Below are 24940 nucleotides of genomic sequence, written 5' to 3' on the forward strand. Positions count from 1 at the left end.
AAAGTGAAAGAGAGTCCATACTCTCTTCGTCACCATAATTAAATCAAATTAATTCCAAAAGCTTGCTAAGCTAATGATAAAGCTTCCTGAATAGCGAAGGCTAAACTCTAGAGCAAATACATCACCAAATCGTGAACAATAACTCCAGAATCAACAGCGTATCCAAGTAGGTCTAGCCGGAGGCACGACAGAGGAAAAATTGAGTTCTTGTTGACAAGAAGTATTTGAGTACCTGCTCACAGATGGCGCTGTTGTGTACACCCCCACCTGTATAGCGATCGCTGGCGTATCCCGACCGTAGATTTCTGTCGGGCAACAGAGTTGACAGCTACATGATCATCGGGTAAGATTAATATTGAAAAAAAAAGAAGTACTCAGGAGTACTCCTGAGGAAGACTATGGCAGGAGGTTCTGTAGGATGAGTGGGTTCTGGGGTTATGAGACCAAGGGGAGACTCTTCTCTGCTCTAAATGGAGACGTGCCAATGGCGTTGGCAGGAGCAGAAACTCTCCTACCTTGCCCCAAAAGCCATTGTCTTCACCAGCCTGTCCTTGAAGGACAAACCCTTCAGGCCTAAGGAAGGCCACAAGATATGTAATACATTCAACTGAGAATCAGGCTTCCCTTGAGATGAAGGCTCCCCTAGTTTTTAAAGGGATATTGGAGGACCTTCCTGCCTTGAGGGTTGCACTAAAGTCAAAGGGCCATCGCTCTTACCCGAGCTGTCTTCAGAAAAGGCTAACAAGAAAGAGACATAAGGAAGAATAGTTGGAAGTTCTTTAACCTTGAGGAAAACCCCGACAGCGAAGAATCCTTGCTTTACTCTTCTTTCTCCTCTAAACACTCGTTACAGGGCGAGGCCTGGCTGCAGGAGTGTCCTCTGCAAATCTGGCACAAAAGGTGAGGATCAGCCTCCCTTCTGGACATAAAAGTGCCACACTTATGGCCGAACACCCCTGGGCACCTGCTTATCAAGCATCTTCACTGCAGCAAACACACCCAAACGCACTGGAAAAACAAGGTAAGAAAAATTAGCACAAGCCAGTTCTCCAGTGGTGAGAACATCTGAACTCGAAGGAGTTGTGCTTCCCCGCTAACAAGAGGTAACTACTGGTCAGTTGTTTACCCCTTGTTGTAAATTTTAAGGGCTGTGTACTCCACCTCAGCTGAGAATCTATCAAATGAGGAGGAAAAAGGTTTGTATAGGTATCAGAACAAATAACAGTTTTCAGTTACAACTGGCTGGCTGCGCAATTACTTCACAATATAATAAATAATTTTCACTAATCAAAAGTATGGCAAGACAAAGACAAACAGCATACACACTAAAACTATGCTAAATACTAAGCAAACAAAAAACTATGCACAAAATATTCAATACGTAAATACAGAAAAATTGGTATAAGCACAATCCATCAAAATTATAAAATTTATGCAAACCTTACCGGGAGACACATCCTCAATAACTGGAACAGGATCTAACCAATGGAAAAAAAATATAGGGATCAGAAGAGTGATGAACCTTTGCAAATCTATATTATAAAGGAAAGGCCAAGTTATGAATCTACTTATTTGAAGGACTAAGACACTGCTCCAATTACCAGTACTAATAACAAGTAATGCCCAAAGGGGGACATAATAACCACAGGGTAAGGGATTAAATGTGTCTTTAGAATGTCCATTAATACACACATTAAATTTTAATAAAAAGGAAAAAATTGATCTAATAAAGCAATGTTTCTTGCAACCAAAATACTAAGTTTTATAACTGGAATACAAACCAACGCTATTTATAGGGGTACTGTATTACTTTCGGCGAAGCTGAAAGGACGAGCCATTAAAATTTAGCGAGGGTTAACTACCCATCCCGCTAGCCAGCGGGGGGGGGGGGGGGGGGTAGCTTGCTACCCCTCCCATTCACAAACCTGTGATTGAGCTCACTTTACTTTTGGCTTGGATGGAGTGCGGTTGTCACCGATCTTCATCCTCTCCCTTTAGGACTGCCATAACTTATTTGCTTTTTCTCTTTAGTGCATGTGTGTGTGTTGTGTTTTTCCTACGGCCATGCGGACTTGTACTGGAACAGAAGGCCTTTGTTTCATCTGCAGAGGACAGCGCTGCGACCTAGACAAAAAGTATAGCGAGTGTCAGAAGTGGTCTTCCTCCCAGTGGGATAGGTATGGACATAGACGGAAGAAGAAGTCTAAGCGAGATTCTTCCCCTTCACAGGTCGCTTTGAAGCAGAAAAAACCTAAGGCTTCCTCCTCCGCCTCCCGACCTTCCTTCGATGCTCCTACTCGGACGGCTTCCTTCAGGGGCTGACGAGTAGTAGCATAGGCCATTTAACTCCTGGCCAACCTCGGCCTTCGTGAGACGGTGCTGCCTCCCCTAGTGGGGTTGCCCTGGCTCTCCCCCCCGAGTGAGGCCGTGTCTCTTTCTCCTCTTTTACAGCTGTGGCCGTCGTTGGGGTTGCCCGGTGATCCTTCCAAGGTGTTGTTGCTGCGGTTCTTGCACCAGGGTGCTGATCTTCAGCATGCATCAATGTCGGACATTGACTCCTTGTCCGTTGTCGACGTCGTCGTTTTGGAGAGGTCATCTGTTGCCCTGCCAGCTGTTCCTGCGACTGTCTTCTTCTCCATCTTCTGCCGCCGAGGTATGCGCACCTTCCCCTGACGAACACCCTTCGGGGGGAGAGCAGAGCAAAGTCCAAGGCACGTCTCTCCGACGAACGAAGGAATGAATGATTTGAAGTTCTCTGGCATCCTGATTCCAACGAGTGTTTCCCTTCCCTCTTCCAGATCATGAATCGCCTGACCCTTGTCAACAATTGATGACTCGTGTACCACCTAAGCGGTCAATTACATGTGAATCGCCTATGCGTTCGACTTCTTGTCAAGCTTCTCCTACATGAGAATCGCTTGCTCATCCATCATTCAAAGAACCAGCCTTCGGCAGTATCTCAGAGCTTTCCCAAACCATCGCTTCGCTCTCCTTTGGAACGTGTTCGCCTACCCGTTTGTGATCCACTTCAACGCGAATCATCTCTCCTCGGTCAGCATTCACGCCCAGCGACGCGGGAGTCGCCTACTCAAGAATCGTCGTCACCTGACCTGCTTCTCGTGCAGAAGTAACGATCCATCCCGCATTACCATGGTATAACTCGTCAATGAGGGAACACTCTCCCTCTTATCATTCAAGTTATCGATCTTCATGTCAGCAGTCACCATCGCATCTTGAGCAGGAGGTTTCTCATCGCTCTCCAACGCGTCACCAGCCATCACATCCTCATGCACGAGAGGATCACCAACTGCAACCACCATAGGCGGTGGTTGTTGCCGCCAGGAAAGGTAGGGTGGTTAACGATCGTTCAACGTCGCCCCCTTCCCCTCCCCACAAACGCGTAACGTCGCAACAGCCAGGGAAGGAGGAAGGGGGCAAGTTTCAGGATTTTAGGATTCCGAAACTTCCAGCGCACAGAAGGCAATCTACATCTACAGCTCCTAAGCCTTTTTCATCAGGAATGGAGACCCTGCGGAAGGACCATTCATCCTCTTTCCCTTCAGGGGATATTTTGGAGAGTGCTTTGTTGAGTAAGCAGCTGTAGTTCAGCACTTTGATTAGGGCTTTAACACAGGCCTTTACTCAGATACTTCTTCCGCGACCGACGAAAGCCCCTGGGACTTCCTTGGTTCTTCCTCGGTTTCAACCGATACGGGACTATAGATCACAACTGCTTCTTCCCCCCTGAAGAGGATGAGGGGATCTCCTAATAAGATCCCTTCATCAAGGGTTAAACTGACTCCAGTAAGGACCCAAAGGGCAGAGACCTCTCCTAAGGTTCTATCGTAGCCTTGGCCCTCCAATGCCTCATCCATCGTATCAAGAGACTATCAGAGGGAAGAGTAAGTTTTGGACTCTTCCCTCCCGTCACCAACGGAAAGACCCCAGGGAGAGAACACAGTCTCACTTCCAGCTCCTCGTTCTCTTCCTTCTGAGAAGGTTACTACTTTCAGACCTTCAGCCTTGGAACCTCCGTTTCCTCCTAGAAGAAACCTCAAGACCCCAAGATGCTCCCAAGGTCCTCCTCCCTGACTCGGATACTCTCTGAGTGTTCTAGGAGCTGAGTCAGCCACCCTGTTGACAACCATGACCCACCCTGGAGTGAAACCTCGGCGGTGGATGAAGATCTCGCTGCCAAACCCAGCTTCGGACGGAGACCAGTTGGAGCATGCCGTTTGGAAGGTTCTGACCATCATGAGGTCCCTTAACGGGTTATTGGATCCAGAAACGGCCCCACGAAAAGGCAAAAACACAGTCTAGTATCCAAGAGCCTCCAAAAACCATTGCAGCCTTGCCCTGGTCCCGGGGGTTAAAAGGTGTCCGGTGTAAGATCGCCTCCCAGCTTTCTACCCTTTTCGCGTCTTTCCGCTCTTCCTCGTCCACTAAACTCGTCCCACCTTCGGGTGTCAACCAGAGGAGGTATTATGACATCATGAATGAAACTTTCTTGACGGTCTCTCCATTACTCCCTTGAAGAACTGACCAAGGGAGTCTCTCTATAGAAGCTGTCTTCGCGTCAGGTCTCGTTCTAGGCATCAAGAGATCCTGAACCAGGAGAAGGTCGCAAAACACGCCATGCACGCTACTTCATGGCTGGATCACTGGTTGGGATCTGTGGGAATCCTGGTGCAAACCGAGAATTTCTTTAAGGATTGTACTAGGAAGGCTTTGGAGACCTTCCTTCTCTCTGGCACTAGCACCATTGAGTTTCTGGCCCACCAGGTAGTGACCCTGTGGGCTAATAACATTTTGATACGAAGGGATGAATGAGAGATTTCACCTGTAGGTCCCTAACGCTGAGATCACTAGGCTCCGAAACTCCTCCATAGAGGGGTTCTTCCTCTTCAAGCCAAGGGACGTCAAGCAGGCTGCGGAGAGATGGAGGAAGTCCAACACGGACTCCCTCCTACTTAGGGCCCTAACAACTTGGACCTACAGACCACCAGCCGCTCCAAAGACCAGCCAAATGAAACCATTAACTAACAAAACGGCCGTGGTTTTGAAAAAGTAGGCTGTCTAAGAAGCCCTTTCCTGTTAAGGATAGGAAAGGCAACAAGTCCAGTCATGGAGAAAACATCAAACAGATGGTGGTAAGAACTGCAAACGCTTAGATAGGTCATTCCCCTGCTTGTCCATCAGTAGGGGGATGCCTACAAAGCTGTTGGACGAGGTGGATGGAGCTTGGACCCGTACCTTGGATGATCTCCACGATTCATTCAGGGTATTGCGTCCAGTTCATTTCATCTCACCCTCCACTGACCAAGAGTCATGTGCTTGTGAGCTCCTTTGCGATGGGATCAGCAAAGGGCCAGGCCCTTGGGGCCGAAGTTCAGACCTGGTTGGAGTAGGGTCCTATCCAGGAGGTCCTCGACAATTTCCTAGGCTTCTTCAAACTACTCTTTCTTGTGAAAAAGGTGTCTGGAGGCTGGAGACCAGTCACTGATCTCTCAGCTCTGAACTAGTCTGTCAAACAGACTTCTTTCAGCATGGAGACACCAGATACGGTCAGACAAGCAATAAGACCACAGGACTTCAAAATACACTGGATCTAAAGGAAGCATACTTCCAGATCCCATCCATCCGTCTTCAAGGAAGTATCTAAGGTTCAACATCGACAACAAGACATACCAATTCAAGATGCTGTGTTTTGACCTTTCTACAGCATCTCAGGTCACAGGTTCGGTATCTGTCTCGTTTGTTACCTGGACGACTGGCTGATCCAGGCAGACTAGGAGGCAACCCTTCTTCAGCACCAAGACAAACTTCTGAGGCTTTGCCAAGATCTGGGGATCATGGTAAACCTCGAGAAGTCTTCCATGCTTCCCACTCAAAGACTGGTATACCTGGGCATGGTATTAGACACCAAACAACACAAAGCCTTCCCATCAGACAACAGGATAGCAAGGCTGAGGAAAGTTGCTAGGCCTTTCCTCAGACGAGAAGAACTCCCAGCCCAAAAGTGGCTATGTTTCCTCGGACACCTATCATCCTTGACCCGTTTGTTCCCAACTGTCGCCTCAGGATTCGATCTCTCCAGTGGTGTCTGAAGTCCATTTGGAATCAGACCTTTGATTCCCAGGACACTCTGATCCCCATGGAATCAAGAGGAAAAAACGGACCTCGGATGGTGGCTGGCGGATGAGAATATGCTGAAGGGTGTCATTCTTCTCGTCCCTCCTTCCAATTTGATGCTGTTTTTGGGTGCATCAAAAGAAGGGTGGGGGGCCAAGGTGCGGCACCACACGGCATCAGTCCTTTGGTCAGAGTCCGAAAAGTACCTTCACATAAATCTCTTAGAGATGAAGGCCGTTTTTCTGGCCCTTCAAGAGTTCCACCAGTTCCTGGCGGGTCACTCAGTGGTGGTGATGAGCGACAACACCTCTGTAGAGGCTTACATCTAACAGTAGAGATACTAATATGGGAAGAAGCCCACTCGGTCTCATTATCAGCTTGCTTCCTTCCAGGCAAGAGGAATGTGATCGCTGACAATCTGAGCAGAGCATTGCAGATAGAGGGTTCCGAATGGTCTTTGGATCATATAGTAGCCAACAAAGTCCTATCTTTGTGAGGTTCTCCAACTGTGGACCTGTTCGCAACGGCCCTAAACTTCAGGCTCCCGCTGTACTGCTCCCCAGTCCCATATCGCAAGGATCTCTGGCAAGATGCATTCCAGCAATGATGGAACAACATCGACATATACGCATTCCCACCATTTTGTCTGATGAGAAGAGTACTCAACAAGACCAAAACATCGGTCAATATTTCAATGACCCTTATAGCTCTGCTATGGCATCACGCGGAATGGTTCCTGGACCTTCTACTGCTCCCGAAGGAGCCCACAAGAGAAGTTCTTCCATGACACAATCTACTTAGATAACCACATGTCAACATCTACCACAAGGCAGTACTGTAGCTTTGCTACGTCTTCACGCCTGGAGACTATCCAGCATCTTCTCACTCAGAGAGGATTTTCACAACAAGTTGCGAAAAGGATGTCTGGATACTTGCGTAAATCATCAGCCTTAGTCTACCAGGCGAAGTGGAACGTCTTCTGTGGTTGGTGTTGTGGAAGGGTCTCAATCCACTCGATGCCACTATTCTAACAATAGTGGAGTTTCTTGTGTATTTGCGGGAAGAAATGCACCTTTCAGTTTCAGAGGTCAAAGGCTATCGCTCAGCCTCGAGTCTCGCCTTTAAACTGAAAGGATTGGAAATTTCCTCATCGCTGGAACTTTCGCTCCTCATATGAAGTTATTTACTTACCTGTCCTCAGTTAGAAGTGAGACCTCCCCCAAGGAACATGGTTCAAGATCTTCGATCCCTGAAAAGACCTCCGTACTAACCATTACGCCAGGTAACAGATCACCACCTGACTTGGAAGGCGGTGTTCCTACTCGCCTTGGCCTCAGACAAACGAGTTAGCAAACTTCATGGTCTCAAGGGAATGGGGAGAGGTAAGCTTCAGCTTCGTCCCCCTGAGTTTGTTGCAGACTCAGAATCTGGGGTTTCCCCAGATAAAAAGTCTTCACTCTGTATCTGATGACCCAAATCATGTTACTATGCCTGGCAAGGTGTTTAAGGCGCTACCTCAAGTGAACAGCAGCAGCTCGGCACAGAGTGGCCTCACTCTTCGTCAGCACGGGCAGAATCAAGAGGAGGGTCACAAAGAACACAATCTCTGCATGGATTTGCAAGGTCATTGACTTTGCCCTGAATCCCGACCCTCCTCCAACACATCGTCCCAGAGCTCATTATATCAGGGGCGTTTCTATGTCCCTGGCCTTCAAAAAGAACTACTCTGTGATGCAGGTATTGCAAGCAGTTGTGTGGAAATGCCAAACTACATTCACTGCCCACTACCTGTAAGACGTGACCTACAGGAACCTCGATACGTTTTCTATCAGTCCTGTGGTAGCTGCACAACAGTTGGTTTAGTACCTCAAGCTCCTTATTGGAAAAGTAGAAGAAGGTTAAGGGCATTAGTTACCCAGGTTTTACCCAGTGAATGAAAAGGAATGTCTGGCTCTTTTTCTTTCTTCATCCTCCCCTCTCTTGGGAAAATCAGCATCCTGGAGCCTCTGCACAAGCTGGCCTCAAACCTCTGCAGGTAAACCATCGCTCCCTTGTGTAACCTAGTATTGTTCCAATACTGTTGCGTCCCCATACCCTGGCGAGGTGGTATTGGGAATGTCTCGGTCTCTTCGGTTATTTCCTACAAGACTTTGAATAACTTTTACCTGGACAGTCACATTGCTAATACATCATCACACACAACTTGTGTAGGCCATAGACGATGCTTAGCAGGTCTAGCGAGGTGTTAGGATATCCTTATTGTCACAAAAAAATCTGCACAATAGGGAGTACCTCGAGTAAGGCCAAAAAGCCAGATTGACAGGGTCGTCCACCTTCCTGATGGGTGAGTCACCCCTATAAATAGCGTTGGTTTGTATTCCAGTTACGGGACAATTGACAAATTCAGAGGTAATGTGTATTTTTTCTAATGATACAAACCTTAGCTATTTATAAATACTTTGCCCACCAACCCTGTCCCCCTTGAAGTCCTACCTCCAAGAAAAATAAGCACAATCACAGTTATGTGACTGGGAGGGGTAGCAATCTAAACCCATACCCCGCGCTAACTAGCGTGATGGGTAGTTAACCTCATTAAATTCTAATGGCTCGTCCTTTCAGCTTTGCCGAAAGTAATACCCCTATAAATAGCTAAGGTTTGTATTGTTAGGAAAAATACAAAGTATCTCCGAATTTGTTATAACTAGAGCAAGATGTATACTGAGTTATTCAACCAAACAAACTTACCAGATTTTGCAGCTACAATTTCAGGCTCTTCTTTCTTCTTCTTTTTTTCCCGTTCAAGCCTCTTGCGCACTAAGCCTACATCAGGATTTGGAGGTTTAGGAGGTTCTGACTCGGGCAAGGGTCCAAGGATTGTTCCTAGCACAAAGCCAGAACCAGGAATGACCTTCTCTACACCCTGTGGGAAACAGATATTGTGAGCATTTATACCCCAAGAGGAAAATGAATGAAACTTTTTAGTCATTAAAAAGCATGAAATGCAAAACTGTAAATCATTTATGTGGCACCTATAAAAATTACAAAATGAAAATATCGTTCAAAGACAAAATGGACGCATTACACAAACAATGACCAAAACTTGTACACATGAATAATAAAGCCTTCCAAAAAGAAATAGAGGAATAACTCAAGTAACAGAAGGGCCTTTCAATGCCTATACTGCATTTAGTCATATGAATACAAATACTGTAATGAATATAAATAATAAAAACGAAGTCTAATATATGGGAATATCCAAAATGACAAATTCGAAGATAATTTGTATTTTTCCTAACCATACAAACCTTAGCTATTTACAAAGGGTATTACTTTTAGCGTAGCTGAAATGGCGAGCCATTAGAATTTAACGAGGGTGTATTACCCCCGCGCTAGTTAGCGGGGGGGTAGGGGAGTGGTAGCTAGCTACCCCTCCTCCCCCTCACACACAGGTGAATACTCACTTTCACTTAGAGGTAGGACTTGTCTTGGGGGACAGGGCTGGCGGGCAAATATGTGTAAATAGCTAAGGGTTGTATGGTTAGGAAAAATACAAATTATCTTCGAATTTGTCATTTGTTCCGTAACCGAAATACAAACCACGCTATTTACAAAGGGTGACTTATCCCTTAGGAAGGGTGGAAACTCCCCAGCCATACTGGCTTTGGCTTTACCCGGGGACTCAGAATCCGAGTGAGTCGCACTCGAGAAAAGGAGTCCCTGCACCTCACAAGTTCCTTGCTCCGCAAGGAACCATGTGGCCTACGTAAGCTTGTGTGTGAAGGAAGAAGTGTGACCCGTCCTAGGCAGTTGACCTGGAGTTCCAGAAGGAACTCTGGGTTAGGACATTCCCAATACCACCTCGTCAGGGTATGGGGGACGCGACAGTATTGACTCAATACTCGGAACACAAGGAAGCATGGTTTACCTGCAGAGGTTCAAGGTCAGCTATGCAGAGACCAGGATGCTGCTTCCCCGTAGAGGGGATGATGAAGAAAGAAGTAAGGGCCAGACATACTTCTTTCGTTCATGCAGACTAAAACCTGATAACAATGCCCTCAACCTTCTGCTACCTGTCCAACAAAGAGCCTGAGGTTAGACCAGCTGTTGTGTAGCCACCACAGAGCGATAGAAAACGTATCGAGACTCCTGTGGGTCACGCCCTGCAGGAAGCGAGCTGCGAAGGTCATTAGACGCTTCCAGACTCCAGCTTGTAGCACCTGCGTCACAGAGTAGTATTACTCGAAGGCGAGGGACGTTGCGATGTATCCAACATCGTGCTGTAGGGCGACGTGACGGGGGAGGGTCTGAAGACAGGTCGAGATGAATGTCCTTGAGTCCGGGCTGAAGAGGTATACTGTACTGGTGACTCTCCCCCCATGTCCTCCTTGTGCTCCCAAATCGGCTGCAACTGAGGACAAACTGCAGCTGTTCCCAGCGCTAACCTCTCGATTCCTTACTGGCAAGAAAGAGAAGGTCTTGGGACATCAGACACAGAATGGAGACTCGAAATCTTGAATGAATCGGACCGAAGGGCCGGGACCCTCAGATTCTGAGTCTAGCCAACAACTCAGGAGTGAGCCTGAATGTTGCCTTCCCCTCTTCCTTAGAAAGGGGGGAGTAGTAAGAGACCAAGATGATTGCTTACACACTGGCCGTGGCCAGAGTGAGCAGAAGACCCAAGGCGGAATACAATCCGAGGCCTGTCGTAAAAGGGTCTTGAGAAGATCTCTTAAAGGACTAAAAGTCCGAGCCATGCTCCAAGTTGGAGGTCTTCCTCCGACTAGGGCAGGGACGATCGTAGCTTCGCATGAGCGAGGATAGATCCAGCGGGCAGGAAAAAGTTATTCCTTTAAGCCTGAAGGTCAGGGAAAGGCTGAGCGACAGGCTTCATTGCCGAGAGCGGAAAGGAGTTTCCTCCCGCCGAAAGGCAATAAGACCGTTATTGCTGGAGAAGAGGCCTCAAGGGAAGAGGTATATCTCCCACGGCACCAACCACCTTAGACTCTTCACTTTGCCTGGGAGACCCCTGTGGATGACTATCGCAGATGACGCGACCTCCGTACCGCGACTGTAGCGGGTTGTCTCTTCTAGAGGAGGAAGCGTAGTGTCTCCAGGCATGAAGCCGAAGCGACGCCCCGGTTCGGGAGAGATGTCGCAGTGTGGTTGCTTGAGTAGTCTGCGCCGTGGGAGAAGCTCTCCCGGGAGTTCCGTCAGGGGAAGCAGAGGGTCCAGAAACCGTTCTGCGCATAGTCCCAGTGGAGCTCTCCCATTGAAAGGTTGACAGACAACCTGGTCTTGTTGAGACCCATTGTCCACAGACAAAAAGGAGGGAAGACGCAGGCGTCGAAGTTGTCCCACCATCACTGGAATGCATCTTGCCAGAGTCTCGGGGTCTGAGACTGGGGGGAAGACTAGCGGAAGCTTGAGGTTCCAAGCTGTCGCGATCAAGTCCCCCAGACCAGCACTTGCTGGTTACCCAAGGTCAAAGATCCCCAGGTACACTCTCTCTATGAGGCTCTGCTCAGATAGTCTGAGAGAAACATTCCCCTGCCTGGAATGAGAGAGCCGATGGTGGTATTGAGAGAATCTCAATCATCCCGGTATCTCTACTTCAAGATGTGAAGGTGTGAAAATGCGTCCCTTGCTGGTTAGAATGAAGTCGACGCGCAACGGGGCGACTCGGCAGGAGCTGTAGGATCTGAAGAGGGGCCAGACTAAGGCCCCTAAGCCTGCCTGAATGATGGAGAGGTATCCTTCAGGTCTTGACCATAGGCCTGGACCGGAACATGCCCCCCCCCCCCCCCTTTCCTTTGACGAGTCCGAGAACCGCATCAAGAATGTGGGGAAAGGACGAGAATATCCACTACCATTAAGAGGCTCCATAGGTCAACACCCATTGCAGGTCTAATAGTTTCGCTGGTCCCATAGGGCCAGGGAGTCCGGTTAAACATTGCCTGAAGCCACCGGAACTTGGATCGCCCCACATGGAACTTATCCTGAGGCGACCGTTCGGACTATAGACGGGTCAATGAGGAAAGAAGAACTAGGAAACGTTCCAAGGTAGGGCTGAAAGCTCTGCTTGACTGAGAACAGGTACTGCGACTCTCCTCAGTCTTGCCACAGTCAACCGAAAGGAAGGCTCGGAGGATGTGGTAACAGAATCTGGCGTCCCCAGGTGGTCACCCATCCAAGTACCGACGTTGCTTAACCTCGCTGGACGGACGAGAAGCGGGGTTTCCAATGTGGTAAGGCGGTTGACTCAATATCATGGCCAGATACTCCAGATGAGGCAGAGGAAGAGAAGGCTCCAAGCAAAATACCATGAGCCCACACTCATGGTAAGCATCCGGAAGCTTGTCCCGGCGCTGAAGAAGGTCGAAACCCGAGCCTACCGGAGTTGACCAGCCCTCCAAAAAGCAGAGGAGGCGGAAGCCTGCACCTGAGCGGCCAAGAGGAAGGCAGGGAGAGTTCTCTGGGGAAACAAACCTGCTATGCCACGGCGGGATAGCCACACTGCATCATAAGCAGGAATACTTGCAGTCTAGGCTGAATTCGACGAGCACCCTGGAAGATGGATGGAATGGAAACTGAAAGTACCCGTCCTTCCGATCCAGGGTTTAAGGAGTCCTGTCGCCTCGTTACCAGTCTGATCGATTCTGCTGGTCTACGCTGGCCGAAGTTTGTTCGACAAACTTGATCAGGGCTGAGAGGTCGACTATGGACATCCCCTCTCAGATCCTTCCTTACAAGAAAGGATCGACTGAGGGGGCTGGGGGTGAAGCCGTCGATGATCCTAAGGAAGACCTTCGCCTAAGGTATGGATCATTCTGCCCAACCGGGCAACTCTGCTGACGCTATGGCATAGAGGTTCAGAGACACTGAATTCGCTGACAGAGACGGCAGGCGCGATATCCTTGGCTACTCACAGAGATTGTGCGGGAATGGGCATCGGGAAGCTGTCATTCGGATGAGTAACCTTAAGCATCCTCCCAGCGAAAAACCTGCAATCCTAGAGTTCGTGAACTCCTTTTAGGACTATCCCCCCCGGGGGAGTCTCCCGTGCCATCTGTTCCTGACAGGAGGAAACTGCAATTGGACACCTTGTCCCAGTTGCCGTAGCCGATAACTTAGGCCGACGTGGTTGAAAGAAAAGGGCGCTGGAGCCCTGCAGAGTCTGGAAGAAAGCGCCTTGGAGGAGTGAAACCGGAAGTCGATTTACTCCGCACAGCAGCTGTCTAAGTCTCTGTCCTTGGGCACAAACAAACTCTTCTCAAGGATGGAAGGGTGTCTGAGGTCGTCGACCTCCACAGATGAGACACCCGAAGGAAGCCCTCAGTCAGCGCGTCCAGATGGTACAACATCGAGCTTGTCCGCAAGTTAGATACTTAACGACGAAAGGCCAAGGTGCCTGAGCTCGAGAGGAGGAAAGTACCCTTGATCTTCCTGTAGCTTCCTTGAACCAAACCTCGGGCCGTACCCGAGGAGGGAAAGAACCTGGTAAGCTCCCAGAGGAAGAGGTAAGCAGTCACCCCTTGTCCGATGGAGAAATCTCGAACGGAAAGCCCCCCCGCCAAAAATCCTTCCAGGGAATGACGGGGAAGGGCTAACCCAGGTTCAGGAATAGAGGAGTGTTGCTCAGATCTCCCTTAAGTTTCTCCTATTCTTGCAAGTGCCATGCTCTGTGTTTACGGGGTGAGGCAGTGTTCTGGAAATACGCTCCAGAAGAACTCGCCAGGATGGTCATGCTGCGAAAACCCTATTGGGAATCGTGGTCGCAATTGCCCTGGAGCTCGCGCGACGGGAATTCCTGGTGGTCGGCGAGCGATAACCCATAGACGAACAATGGATACTGCAAGAAATAAGCCGACATTTGTGCGAAGAAACACTGTAGGTTCGCGCGACGGAACACCATCCGTCCGCGCGATGGAAAAACCGTTGGTTCGCGCGTGGGCGAACATTGGAGAGCATGAGCGTAGACGTGCAGGCACGTGGGCGTGTGGGCGCGCAGGCGAGTGGTCGTGCGGTTGCACGGCGCGCGGTTGCGCGGGTGAGTGGTCGCGCGGGCGAGCGGTCGCGCGGTTGCGCGGGCGAGCGGGCGAGCGGTCGCGCGGTTGCGCGGGCGAGCGGTCGCGCGGTTGCACGGGCGAGCGGTCGCGCGGTTGCACGGGCGAGCGGTCGCGCGGTTGCACGGGCGAGCGGTCGCGCAGGCGAGCGGTTGTGAGGGTGGGCACGTGGATGAGAGCGAGTCCGAGGCGGCGAACGCAAGCGTTAGCGCGATGGCGAGGAAACGCGCTGCCGCGTGGGCAAGGAGGACCGCTGGCGATATGGATCAACAAGCGATCGGTGGTGAGCTGGTGAGCGCTAACGCGCAGGTTGGCGATGGCGCGTTGTGTTATGCCGACGCGATGGTCGAGCAGTATGCGCAGGTGAGCGATCGTGCGTTGGCGAGCAGTATGCGAAGGTCAGCGATCGCGAGCAGTGATCAGTATGCGCAGGGTCGCGTGATGGTGATCAGCATGCCAGGGTCACGCGATGGCGAACAGCATCTGCAGGTGGGCGATCGCGCGATGGCGAACAGCATACGCAGTTGAGGGTCGCGCAATGGTGGTCAGCATGCGCAGGGTCGAGCGATGGTGATCAGCATCCGCAGGTGTGCGGTCGCGCGATGGCGATCAGCATCCGCAGTTGAGGGCCGCGCGATGGCGATCAGCATCCGCAGTTGAGGGCCGCGCGATGGCGATCAGCATCCGCAGTTGAGGGCCGCGCGATGGCGATCAGCATCCGCAGTTGAGGGCCGCGCGATGGCGATCAGCATCCGCAGTTGAGGGCCGCGCGATGGCGATCAGCATCCGCAGTTGAGGGCCGCGCGATGGCGATCAGCATCCGCAGTTGAGGGCCGCGCGATGGCGATCAGCATCCGCAGTTGAGGGCCGCGCGATGGCGATCAGCATCCGCAGTTGAGGGCCGCGCGATGGCGATCAGCATCCGCAGTTGAGGGCCGCGCGATGGCGATCAGCATCCGCAGTTGAGGGCCGCGCGATGGCGATCAGCATCCGCAGTTGAGGGCCGCGCGATGGCGATCAGCATCCGCAGTTGAGGGCCGCGCGATGGCGATCAGCATCCGCAGTTGAGGGCCGCGCGATGGCGATCAGCATCCGCAGTTGAGGGCCGCGCGATGGCGATCAGCATCCGCAGTTGAGGGCCGCGCGATGGCGATCAGCATCCGCAGTTGAGGGCCGCGCGATGGCGATCAGCATCCGCAGTTGAGGGCCGCGCGATGGCGATCAGCATCCGCAGTTGAGGGCCGCGCGATGGCGATCAGCATCCGCAGTTGAGGGTCGCGCGATGGCGATCAGCATGCGCAGGTGAGCTAGTAGCTGGCGAACCATGTTCCTTCAGAAGTGTTGGAGAACGTTGGTGTGCCGGCTGTAACACACGTGGGCGATCCGGAGATCGCTGGCGAGCTGATGATCGTTGACGAGCTGATGATCGCTGACGAGCTGATGATCGCTGGCGAGCTGATGATCGCTGGCGAGCTGATGATCGCTGGCGAGCTGATGATCGCTGGCGAGCTGAAGACCGCTGGCGAGCTGAAGATCGCTGGCGAGCTGATGATCGCTGACAAGCTGATGATCGCTGACGAGCAGAAGGCTACGCGTGGAAGCCTGCGCAAAGAAGAAGAGTCCTTGACCCCGACCTGAACCGAAGTTCTAGATCGCAAGGGCGAACGTGGGCGCACAGGGCGCGTAACAGGAACCAACAGGAACCGCAGGGATGATCATCTCGAAAGCGCTGACGAACAGGAGAGCGCTGATGAGCGCCTGTGTGCTCACACTGAGCAGGAGCAGGAGAGAACACAGCAGAAGGGCGCGCAGGGAAACCCTGACACGCAAGGGAAGAACCCCCGTAGGGGCAACCCTTTGCCCCGAAGGGATCGTTGTCCGCCGGGAGACTGATGTCCGTCGGGAGACCGCTGTCCGTCGGGAAGACCGTTGTCCGTCGGGAAGACCGTTGCCCGTCGGAAGACGAGATCAGACTGCTGTCCATCTGCACCAAGGCGGAAGATCGAGAAAAAGGAGTTGTAGGCTACAAACGGAGATCCAAAAAGGCGCCTCAAGCACCCTTATAGGGAGATGAGAGGCCCTTACGACGAGGCGGACGGTGGGCCTTACGGCGAGGGAGGCCAACAGCAACAGCAACAGGAGAAACCTCCGAAGAGGAGTCTCTATGAGTGTACTCTCTCGCGAACGAAAGAGAAACACTTCGTGGAAGAGACTGGTCAGCCAGTGACCTAAAAGGAGCAATCCTCCGAAGAGGAGCTCCTGCAGTTGCCCAGCCCCTTGAGCGAAACTGCAGGTGCGACCGCTCAGCACCAAGAGCATAGTCGCACGAAAAAAAGGCAAGAGAAGAACCCCCCAAAAGGGGAAAAACTCAAGCCTGGACAGGAAAAACTTCCCTCGGAAGGAAAGTTACCCGCCCAAGGATGCAAGCCTCCTGAGAGTTCTAAAATGAACTGGAGAGCTGTCCGTCGTCACGGGAGTACTACCAGTAGAAGGAGACACGCCCCTGACGAAAATACAAGGGGGGAGGCAGCAACAGCCGAATCCCCAGGACTCAACCAGACAGCTCACACCGTTGCTATATTACAGAAACGAACTAGATCGGTAACTGTAAAAAAATAAAACAAATAATATTAATACACATTCATTCCCCCGGGAAGGCTCCGAAGAGGAATCCCGAGGGAAAGGAACAAAAATTACACAACAGGCACGTGCCCTCACAACCACTTACACTCGCGGAAGGAGAGCTGTAACCAAAACAGAATTATAACAATTATAATTATGTAACTATGTAATTATGAAATTTAAAAATGAATGAACACTAAAGAAAGAACGAAAACCCCGAAAGGAATCGTTCTACAAGCTGAAAAAAAAAAAAAAAAACTACAATTAGATTCATAACTAATTGAGACAAACGTACGGTGTAGCAACCCCCCACACTGAAAGGAAGCTAGGCTACAAGGCCGTAGTAACACGTAGTAAAAGGGTGAACGACCTCAAGAGAGAGAGAGAGAGAGAGAGAAAGACTTAAGTCAAACTCGATCGCCACCCATAAAAATACGCCGTGGTGGCCTAACTGCCGAGGCCTCCACGTAGATATCGTACACTACACACACAAATCTGAAAAGGAAACTTACTCATTTCTATACTCAAATATATATACAAACATGAAAACATGTTTACATATATATTGAGTAAATGAAAAGTAAGCGATTAAGTAAAGACAAAACAAACAATGGCTGCCAAGCGAGGACCAAGACAGAGACGTCTGTCACAGTCCGAGCCAAAAGTGAAAGTGAGTATTCACCTGTGTGTGAGGGGGAGGAGGGGTAGCTAGCTACCACTCCCCTACCCCCCCGCTAACTAGCGCGGGGGTAATACACCCTCGTTAAATTCTAATGGCTCGCCATTTCAGCTACGCTAAAAGTAATACCCTTTGTAAATAGCGTGGTTTGTATTTCGGTTACGGAACAAACCTGCATTTTCTATCAATTCAGTCTAGATGCCTTTGGTAAACCCCATATGAGAAAAGTTTTACCTCTCTGGACTTGTTGAAAAAAATTATATTGTATTACAGTTTATTTCCTATGAAAATAAGATAAAAACAGCCTGGGGGAAGTGGAGGGAGGGGGCAAGAGTGGTATGTGATAAAAAATTGCCAACCAATCGAAAAGTGAAAATCTAGAGCACAATAATAAGACCAGTGTTAATGTACAGATTGGAAACATGGGTTCGAAGATTACAAGAGGAGGTAAAGTTTGAGAGAACAGAGATAAAAATGACAAGGTGAATTATAGGTATTATTACTTGGAAGATTGGAAAATGATAGAATAAGATTGGCAGGCAGAGTAAGATTACATAGGTGGTAGGAGTGTCACAACTAAGATGCTGTGGGCCCATGTTGATGGCGGATAGTGGGGAGTGAGTGAGGATGGTTTGGAAGGAACATGTTAAAGGGGAAGATTGAGAGAGGCAGAGATTTAGATGGCAAGATAAGGTGAAGGATGATATGGAGAATATATGTATGGCGGAAGACGATACCTTTGATAGAAGGTATTGTGGAGGGGCGCATCAGATAACCCACCCCTTAATGTAAGGATAACAATGAGAAAGAAGAGATGAGTTGCATGTGTGAAGTGATTAATGTACTGTACAGTACTTCAATGGTACCTTAGCCCAACATGAAGTGGTGGTAATGACAAAGAGAAATATTTGAACATTAAATTTAGAATACTGTATAAAAATTACTATTTTCAACTAAGTTTCTTACATTTATAACAATTATGCATCACCTGCCATTTAGATCAAAAGAGAAATGATAAAACAATTAATCAGTTCATTGAAATAGTTAAAATTTACAGGATCTTGTCACCTTTCTATTTTCAGGGCTCCAAGCTGAGTACCCAACAACACCTGCAACGGCAGTTGTCGCTGCTGCTGTTCCCATTAATACTTTGCCACCACCTCCACCACCTCCTGAGTAGGTGGATTGTAACCGTCGTCCACCTCCCGATCGGACAACCTGAAAAATTGTTAATTACTTTACATTAGTCTTTCATTTAAAAAGAAAATCTAAAAATGTTCATAATAAAGTATCAAAAAGTAAAACAAAAAAAAATGTCAAATTTGAAAGTAATTTGTATTTTTTATAATGATACAAACCTATAGATATTTATAGGGATTATACTTTCGGCAAAGCTGGAGGATTAGCCATAAGACTTTTAGCGAGGCATAACAACCCAACCGCTAGTTAGTCTAGCCACTTTTTATTACAGGTAGGACTTATCGAGGGACAGGTGATGGTGGGCCAATTTGTATAAATAGCTACAGGTTAGTATAAATTAGGAAAAATACAGATTACTTTCAAATGTGTCATTTGTTCCGACACTAATACAAACACTTTTGCTATCTATACGGATTGATACACCTCTTAGGAGGGTGGAAGTCCGAACCAACTGGCTGGTATTTGACTAGCATGTTTTCCAGTGCTTGCTCCGCACTTAACTGAGAAACCCTGACACCTTGCTAAACAATTTGTGCAAAGCAAGGTTTGCAGCCCGAGCAATCTGTGTGATTTTGGGATACTACCAGTGCGACTAGTCTAGGTAAGAATTCTCAGAAACATAAAAATCTTAGAATCAACTATACATATTACCCAATCCCACCTCGCCAGGGGGTAGGGGGACGCAACATATATATCTCTCTATACCAGGTTACACAAGGGAAATGTTATACCTGCAGACAGCAGAGACCACCTTTGTGGAGTACCATAGGGGCTATTTCCCCACAGGGGGAAGATAAAAGAAAGGAGTCAGTCATTCATCCCAGACTTGATAATGGTTAAACTCTGCCCTCCACCATCTTCTTCTTGTCCATCAAGGAGTCTGAAGTGTTTAAACAATTTACTGTGTAGCCACCACAGGGTCATTGGAGAATGTCTCCATGTTCCTGTGAGTCCCGTCTTGCAGGAAGTGAGCGGTGAAGGTTCTCTGACGCTTCCACATGCCCACTGACAAGGCCTGCGTCAAGAGTAGTTTTTGTAAACGATAGGGGCGTACTCCTGCCCTTGAAGTTATGCACTCTAGTAATCCTCTATAAGGAAAAGGACCAGGATTCAATGCAAATCCAAGCCAAGAACTTGTTCTTGGTGATCCTTTTCTCAACCTTCCCTAAGCTGACAGTGTGTGCTAACACTCAGGAGCGTGATACTGTAGCTTTCTTGAGGTATATCTCAATTTCCTCACTGGCATAGTAGCTGTTGATCTGGATCATTGGTCATGCTACAAAGGACTCCCAACCCGATGGACTTGAATCTGGGATCCGAGCAGCCAGGAGCGAATTTGAGTACAAGTATTATCTGGCCGATCGTCGAGAATGAGACGTTGAAGGAGGCCCATGGGATTCACCAACTCTCTTGGCCGAAGACAACACGAATGGGAGACCTGTCATCGAGGTCAGGTGATGATCTGCTGCTTGGTGTAATGGGTCGTAGGGAGGGCTCCATGGAGGAGGTCTCCTTTCCGACTGAGGGCAGGTAGGCTCGAGCCTCCGTATGAAGAGAGGCAATGCCGACACAGAGGAAAGATTAATTCCCTTCAATCTGAAAGAGAGGCTCAAGGACAAGCGGTGGCCTTCCATCGCCGAGAAGCTTTTTCTCCCAAAGGTAAACAAAGAACTCCTTTATTGCTGGAGAAGTGACATCATGGGGAGAGGTACCCTTTCCACGACACTATCTAAAAAGGTCTCTATGAGAGAGGAGGTGCTAAATAGTCTCCATGCAAGAAGTCGCAGCAAAGCTACGGCTTTGTCAAAGATGTTGACATGTGGCTGTTAGAGTACATCGTGTCATGGAGGGAGTTTTATCAGGACTTTTGTCAGTAGCTGAAGAACATACGGGAACCATACCACAGATGATCTTGCCTTGTTAAGCACCCTTGTCCTCAAGCAACGCGGGGGAAAAACTGCTAAAACGCCAATGTTGACTTGCCATTGCTGGAGGCATCCTGCTATGAAGCCTAGAGATACGGGTTGGTGAACAGTTAAGCAGAAGCCCTTTGTTCAGGGACGTCGTAAAGAGATCCACTGTTGGGAAACTCCTAAACATCAGGACTTTGTAGGCCACAGGAAGATACAAAGACCGCTCGGGACCACTATCCGAGTAGCTCTGCTCAGAAGAGAATGAGCATACTCCTGCTCGTCTGGTATGGATCAAGTTGATAAGGATACAGACTTGGTTTCTGCCCGTTATCCTACCATGCTAGAAGAGAGAGGTGTTGCGCAAAAAAACAGGGACAGCCCTGTTTGTTCGATGTGAGCCACTACCGTGGTGTTGTCGTTCGCCAATACCACCGAGTGACTTACCAGGGACTGATGTATCTGCTGTAAGGATAGGAAGGCTGCCCTTAGTTCTATGAGATTTAAATGACAGTACCATTCAGACTCTGACCAGAGCCTGGAGGTCACATGATACAGCATGTGGCTGTCCCCTTTCTTTGATGCATTTGAAGGGAGCGTCAAATTAGGGGAAGGGACAAGGAGGTCGACTCCTCAGCGGATATTCTTATTTGTCAACAATCTTCTCAGGTCCGTCTCCTTAAACACCTTACTGGGCAAAGTAACAGATGATCTGGGTCATCAGATTAGATTATTTATATTCAAAATTAATTAGCTTAAGAAAAACCATTCGGGAGGATAACTTAACCTGCGGATGGGAAAGGTATCCCAATAAAGGTACTGTAGTATCGAATCTATAGAATTTTAATTTTTCAAAAACTTTTAAAAACTTTTATTTCGAAATCAAAATCCTGATTTTGAAATGTTGAAAGTAGAAAAAGATAATAAAAAAGCTACCACTGTAACCACTCCAATAGATTAATTCTCTATCATACAGGATTGAAAGAAAACATGGAAGAGAGGTATAACTTTATTAGATTTGTTTCCTTGCGATGTATTAAAATTAATATGACCATTTATACATGGGCGGCCAAAGGGCCGCCAAATGATAGTTGTGCAGCCTAAACTCGTTTCCTAATGGAAACCCTCTGAGAATTCACTGATCTGGTCACCCTAAGTATATATGACTGGAGATTGATGAAGTCACATACTATTACAAAATTCATTATCTAGTTAACTTTTTAGAAACTTTCGAACATCTTTGGGATATTCAGGTCGACTTAGTTTTAGATTTTTATTCCAAACACTAGTCCCCAAGAGATACAGGAACATTTTAAAGACTAAGCATTCCCACTGGCGGCTGCCATCGCAGAATGAAGAAGTTTTGTGTCATAAGCACTGTAGAAAAAGTTGGAATAAAAACAATTTCATTCAGAAAATAATTACCGGGGTAGCTGAAGAAAAAATACTCGGGAGAACAACCTAACCAGTGGAAGGGAAATGAGTTCCCGGGGGGCAAAGGAGTCTGCTTCAGACTATGCACTCCCTCTGCCGATCAATGTAGAACAAGGGAGTGAGGTGTCACCAGTGAAAAGGAACAAGACCGAAGTCAAAGTCTTCGTAGGACACAAGCAGCCCTCCTTCCGATGAACTCGCAGGAAACAAGAGACATCAAATTTTGAAAGGAGGAGGAGAAACCACAAGTGGGCAACTCCTTTGCGGAGAAGGCCTGGTCGCTGCACTCGGAGAAGAGGGGAGGCCACCAGCCTATGGGTTGGCCGGCGTCAAAGGGGGAAGAGACTATAAGAGAGGGTTTCTTCGCCCTCGAGAAATGCTGCACTACGCTGACACCAAAAAAGTAAATCATAGCAAAGTCAAAGGCCAATAAAAACAAGCTTGGCAATTGGCTAAATTGTCCTTTGACTTTGTTGATGATTGTATGTTGAATGCCAAAATTTTTAAAATTAATATTTTGTATTAGAAAAAGTTAAGGGGGGTATGTATGTTTCCAAAATATCAGCAAAATTGGAGAAGCCAGTAAATTACAGTAATAATTAATGAATTTCAAACATATAATTATTAAACTTTTAAATACATCATATAAACTGAAATATTACAAGTAATGGTAGTTTTAATTAATCAGAAGAAATTAACCCTTGTCTCAACGCTCATGATATCTCTAAAAACAATTTCCTACCATACTATAATACTGTACATTATATCAACTTTCTTGATTGATTTTGCATCATTTATGATTATCATAGTTTAAAATGAATGATCATGTTTCTACAACAAATATAACAAAGTTTCAACCAACTGCAACAATTTCACCACAAATTACTTTAGCATGCATGCGGCAAAATTTATTCACTGGCTTAATATTATGTTAGGAAAATTTCTATCAACATCACCAATTTTGTCAATTTAAAAATCATAAAAAATCCCCTCTTATTCAGTATTTGGTAAACATTGAATAAGAGGGATTAGTACAATATGAGCAAAACCATCATACAATTGTTATGATGTAAAAATAAAATAAAAATAACAATAACATAAGGTCACAAGTGGTAAAATTAGTGCTGGAAAAAAAATTCATATATATATATTAGCCTAACTAGCTTCGCCCATGTAACTTTTAAAAACTTGGGCTAGGCTAAGCATACACCTAGCAGGATATCATTATTACAGAAACAATTTATAAAAGAATATAACATTCAGGCAAAGTGTGAATATCTCAGGAAGCTTGCATACTTAAGACCATGTTTCTGGACCTCTGATAACTAGACAAGGCATATACATAGTTTTAACAAAGGAGTCAAGGAGCCTTTGTATATCAGAGGCCAGTTCCTCACGTGTTCATTAAAAATGGACATCAACTAACCTAAACTTTCCCCCCTAACCTAAGCTACAGGCTGTGTCCTTACCCCTTACACTACCGTATTTTAAGTTAGACATAATAAGACATACAGGTGGCCGGTGTGACGGTCTGAACAATCCCCCGGACTCAGATTTCTCCTTGACATTGTATAATGGTTCTTTTCCACCATTAGCTCGCTTCGCTCGCATGAAAATAGAACATCAAGCTCGTATGTACTGGCAAGCGGTAATGTTAAGCTGCGCACGCTACCATTAAAGGAAAATAAATCATCAACCTCGTATGCACTGGCAAACGGTAATGTTCGCGCATGCGCAGGTTATCAAGGAGAATTCTGAGACCGGGGGATTGTTCAAACCATCACACCGGTATCATACATGCACCCCAGAGTCAATTTCTACCATTGTCACCTATATTCTAAAGCTATACCCTCCATTGGGCCCTTCATAACTTCCTTAATGTGAAATAATCATTGAAAGCTCACCTTGACACTGGTACCCTAACTATGGTAGGACCCCCTAATAACAATTAGCCTAACTCTCCCAACGATGAACTGCATAATGAGCAATGTAAGATAGTTCTTTCAAAGTCTTTTCTATGAAATGTCTTAGCGATTAAAAAGACTTTCTTCGACTAGGTTACGCAAGATTAGTATCAAAATTGGGTTGGCCATTTACCGTTGTGACATGCAGAAAATGGATGGAGCACATTAGAAAGCAAAATAGATACTTTTTAAATAAAAAAATCATATTCTACACATGCCTTTGACTGCTGAGATAAGGATCACGATAAAAACCAAATAAATGAGACGATAGCAGATTTATAAGGTCAAATACAAGGTCAATTAGAACCGATATGGCAATCACATCAGCTGATCATGCAAAGGAAAACAAATCAAAACAAAAGTTTGATTCTGGATTATTTGCACACAAATAATGAGACAAATTACAGCAGCTGATACTTGGAGGGCCACAAGACTTCGCCTTACCTTAGATGTTACATGAGAATTGAGTCTTGAAGTTATTCGTAGCATTTTATCGCCTCAACCGGTAAATCTTCCCACCAAGCGGAGGAGGCAGACGATCCGATCCACCAAAACCACCGTCATATTGGTCTTTTCTACCGTACGTGATTAGAACTGTACAATTTTCGTATTGTTTTTTTTTTTTATTATTATTATTATTATTTTATTTCTAGTGTGACAGAATGACTATCTATTCATTAAGAAACTTGGATGACATTAAAATAAATATATTAATGGCAATTTAGTCCCAATATCTAGTAATGTTCATGACCTAGGTGTATCACTTGGTTGTAATCTGTCACTCAGTGGTCAAATAAGAAATATATTAAGAATCTCTGGTTATCACCTTAGAAACATTGCTTTTGTAAAGAAGTATGTGAATGAATATTGTACTTTGTTTAATTTCAACGGCTGCTTTGAAGTGCTTTCCTTTTTCTGTCACGCAGGGGAATCCTA

General features: G+C 47.4%; 1 protein-coding gene across 3 annotated transcripts in view; it reads right to left on the reverse strand.

Annotated features, from left to right (window-relative positions):
• Mitofilin (inner membrane mitochondrial protein mitofilin) overlaps positions 1-24593 on the reverse strand; it is an 83996-nt gene extending 59403 nt beyond the window's left edge. For 2 of the 3 annotated variants that reach the window (XM_068366502.1, XM_068366500.1), the window contains exons 1-4: positions 24449-24593; positions 18565-18714; positions 8878-9052; positions 1446-1478 (exon numbers count right to left, since the gene is read on the reverse strand). In XM_068366502.1, coding sequence (XP_068222603.1) covers positions 1446-1478; positions 8878-9052; positions 18565-18714; positions 24449-24493 — 403 coding nt within the window. In that variant the 5' untranslated portion in view covers positions 24494-24593. The remainder of the gene's footprint in view (positions 1-1445; positions 1479-8877; positions 9053-18564; positions 18715-24448) is intronic. The other variant, XM_068366501.1, reaches the window with a different exon arrangement.
• Positions 24594-24940: the final 347 nt, after the last annotated feature.

Source organism: Palaemon carinicauda, chromosome 44, assembly GCF_036898095.1.
Source record: "Palaemon carinicauda isolate YSFRI2023 chromosome 44, ASM3689809v2, whole genome shotgun sequence".
Classification (NCBI taxonomy): Eukaryota; Metazoa; Arthropoda; class Malacostraca; order Decapoda; family Palaemonidae; genus Palaemon; species Palaemon carinicauda.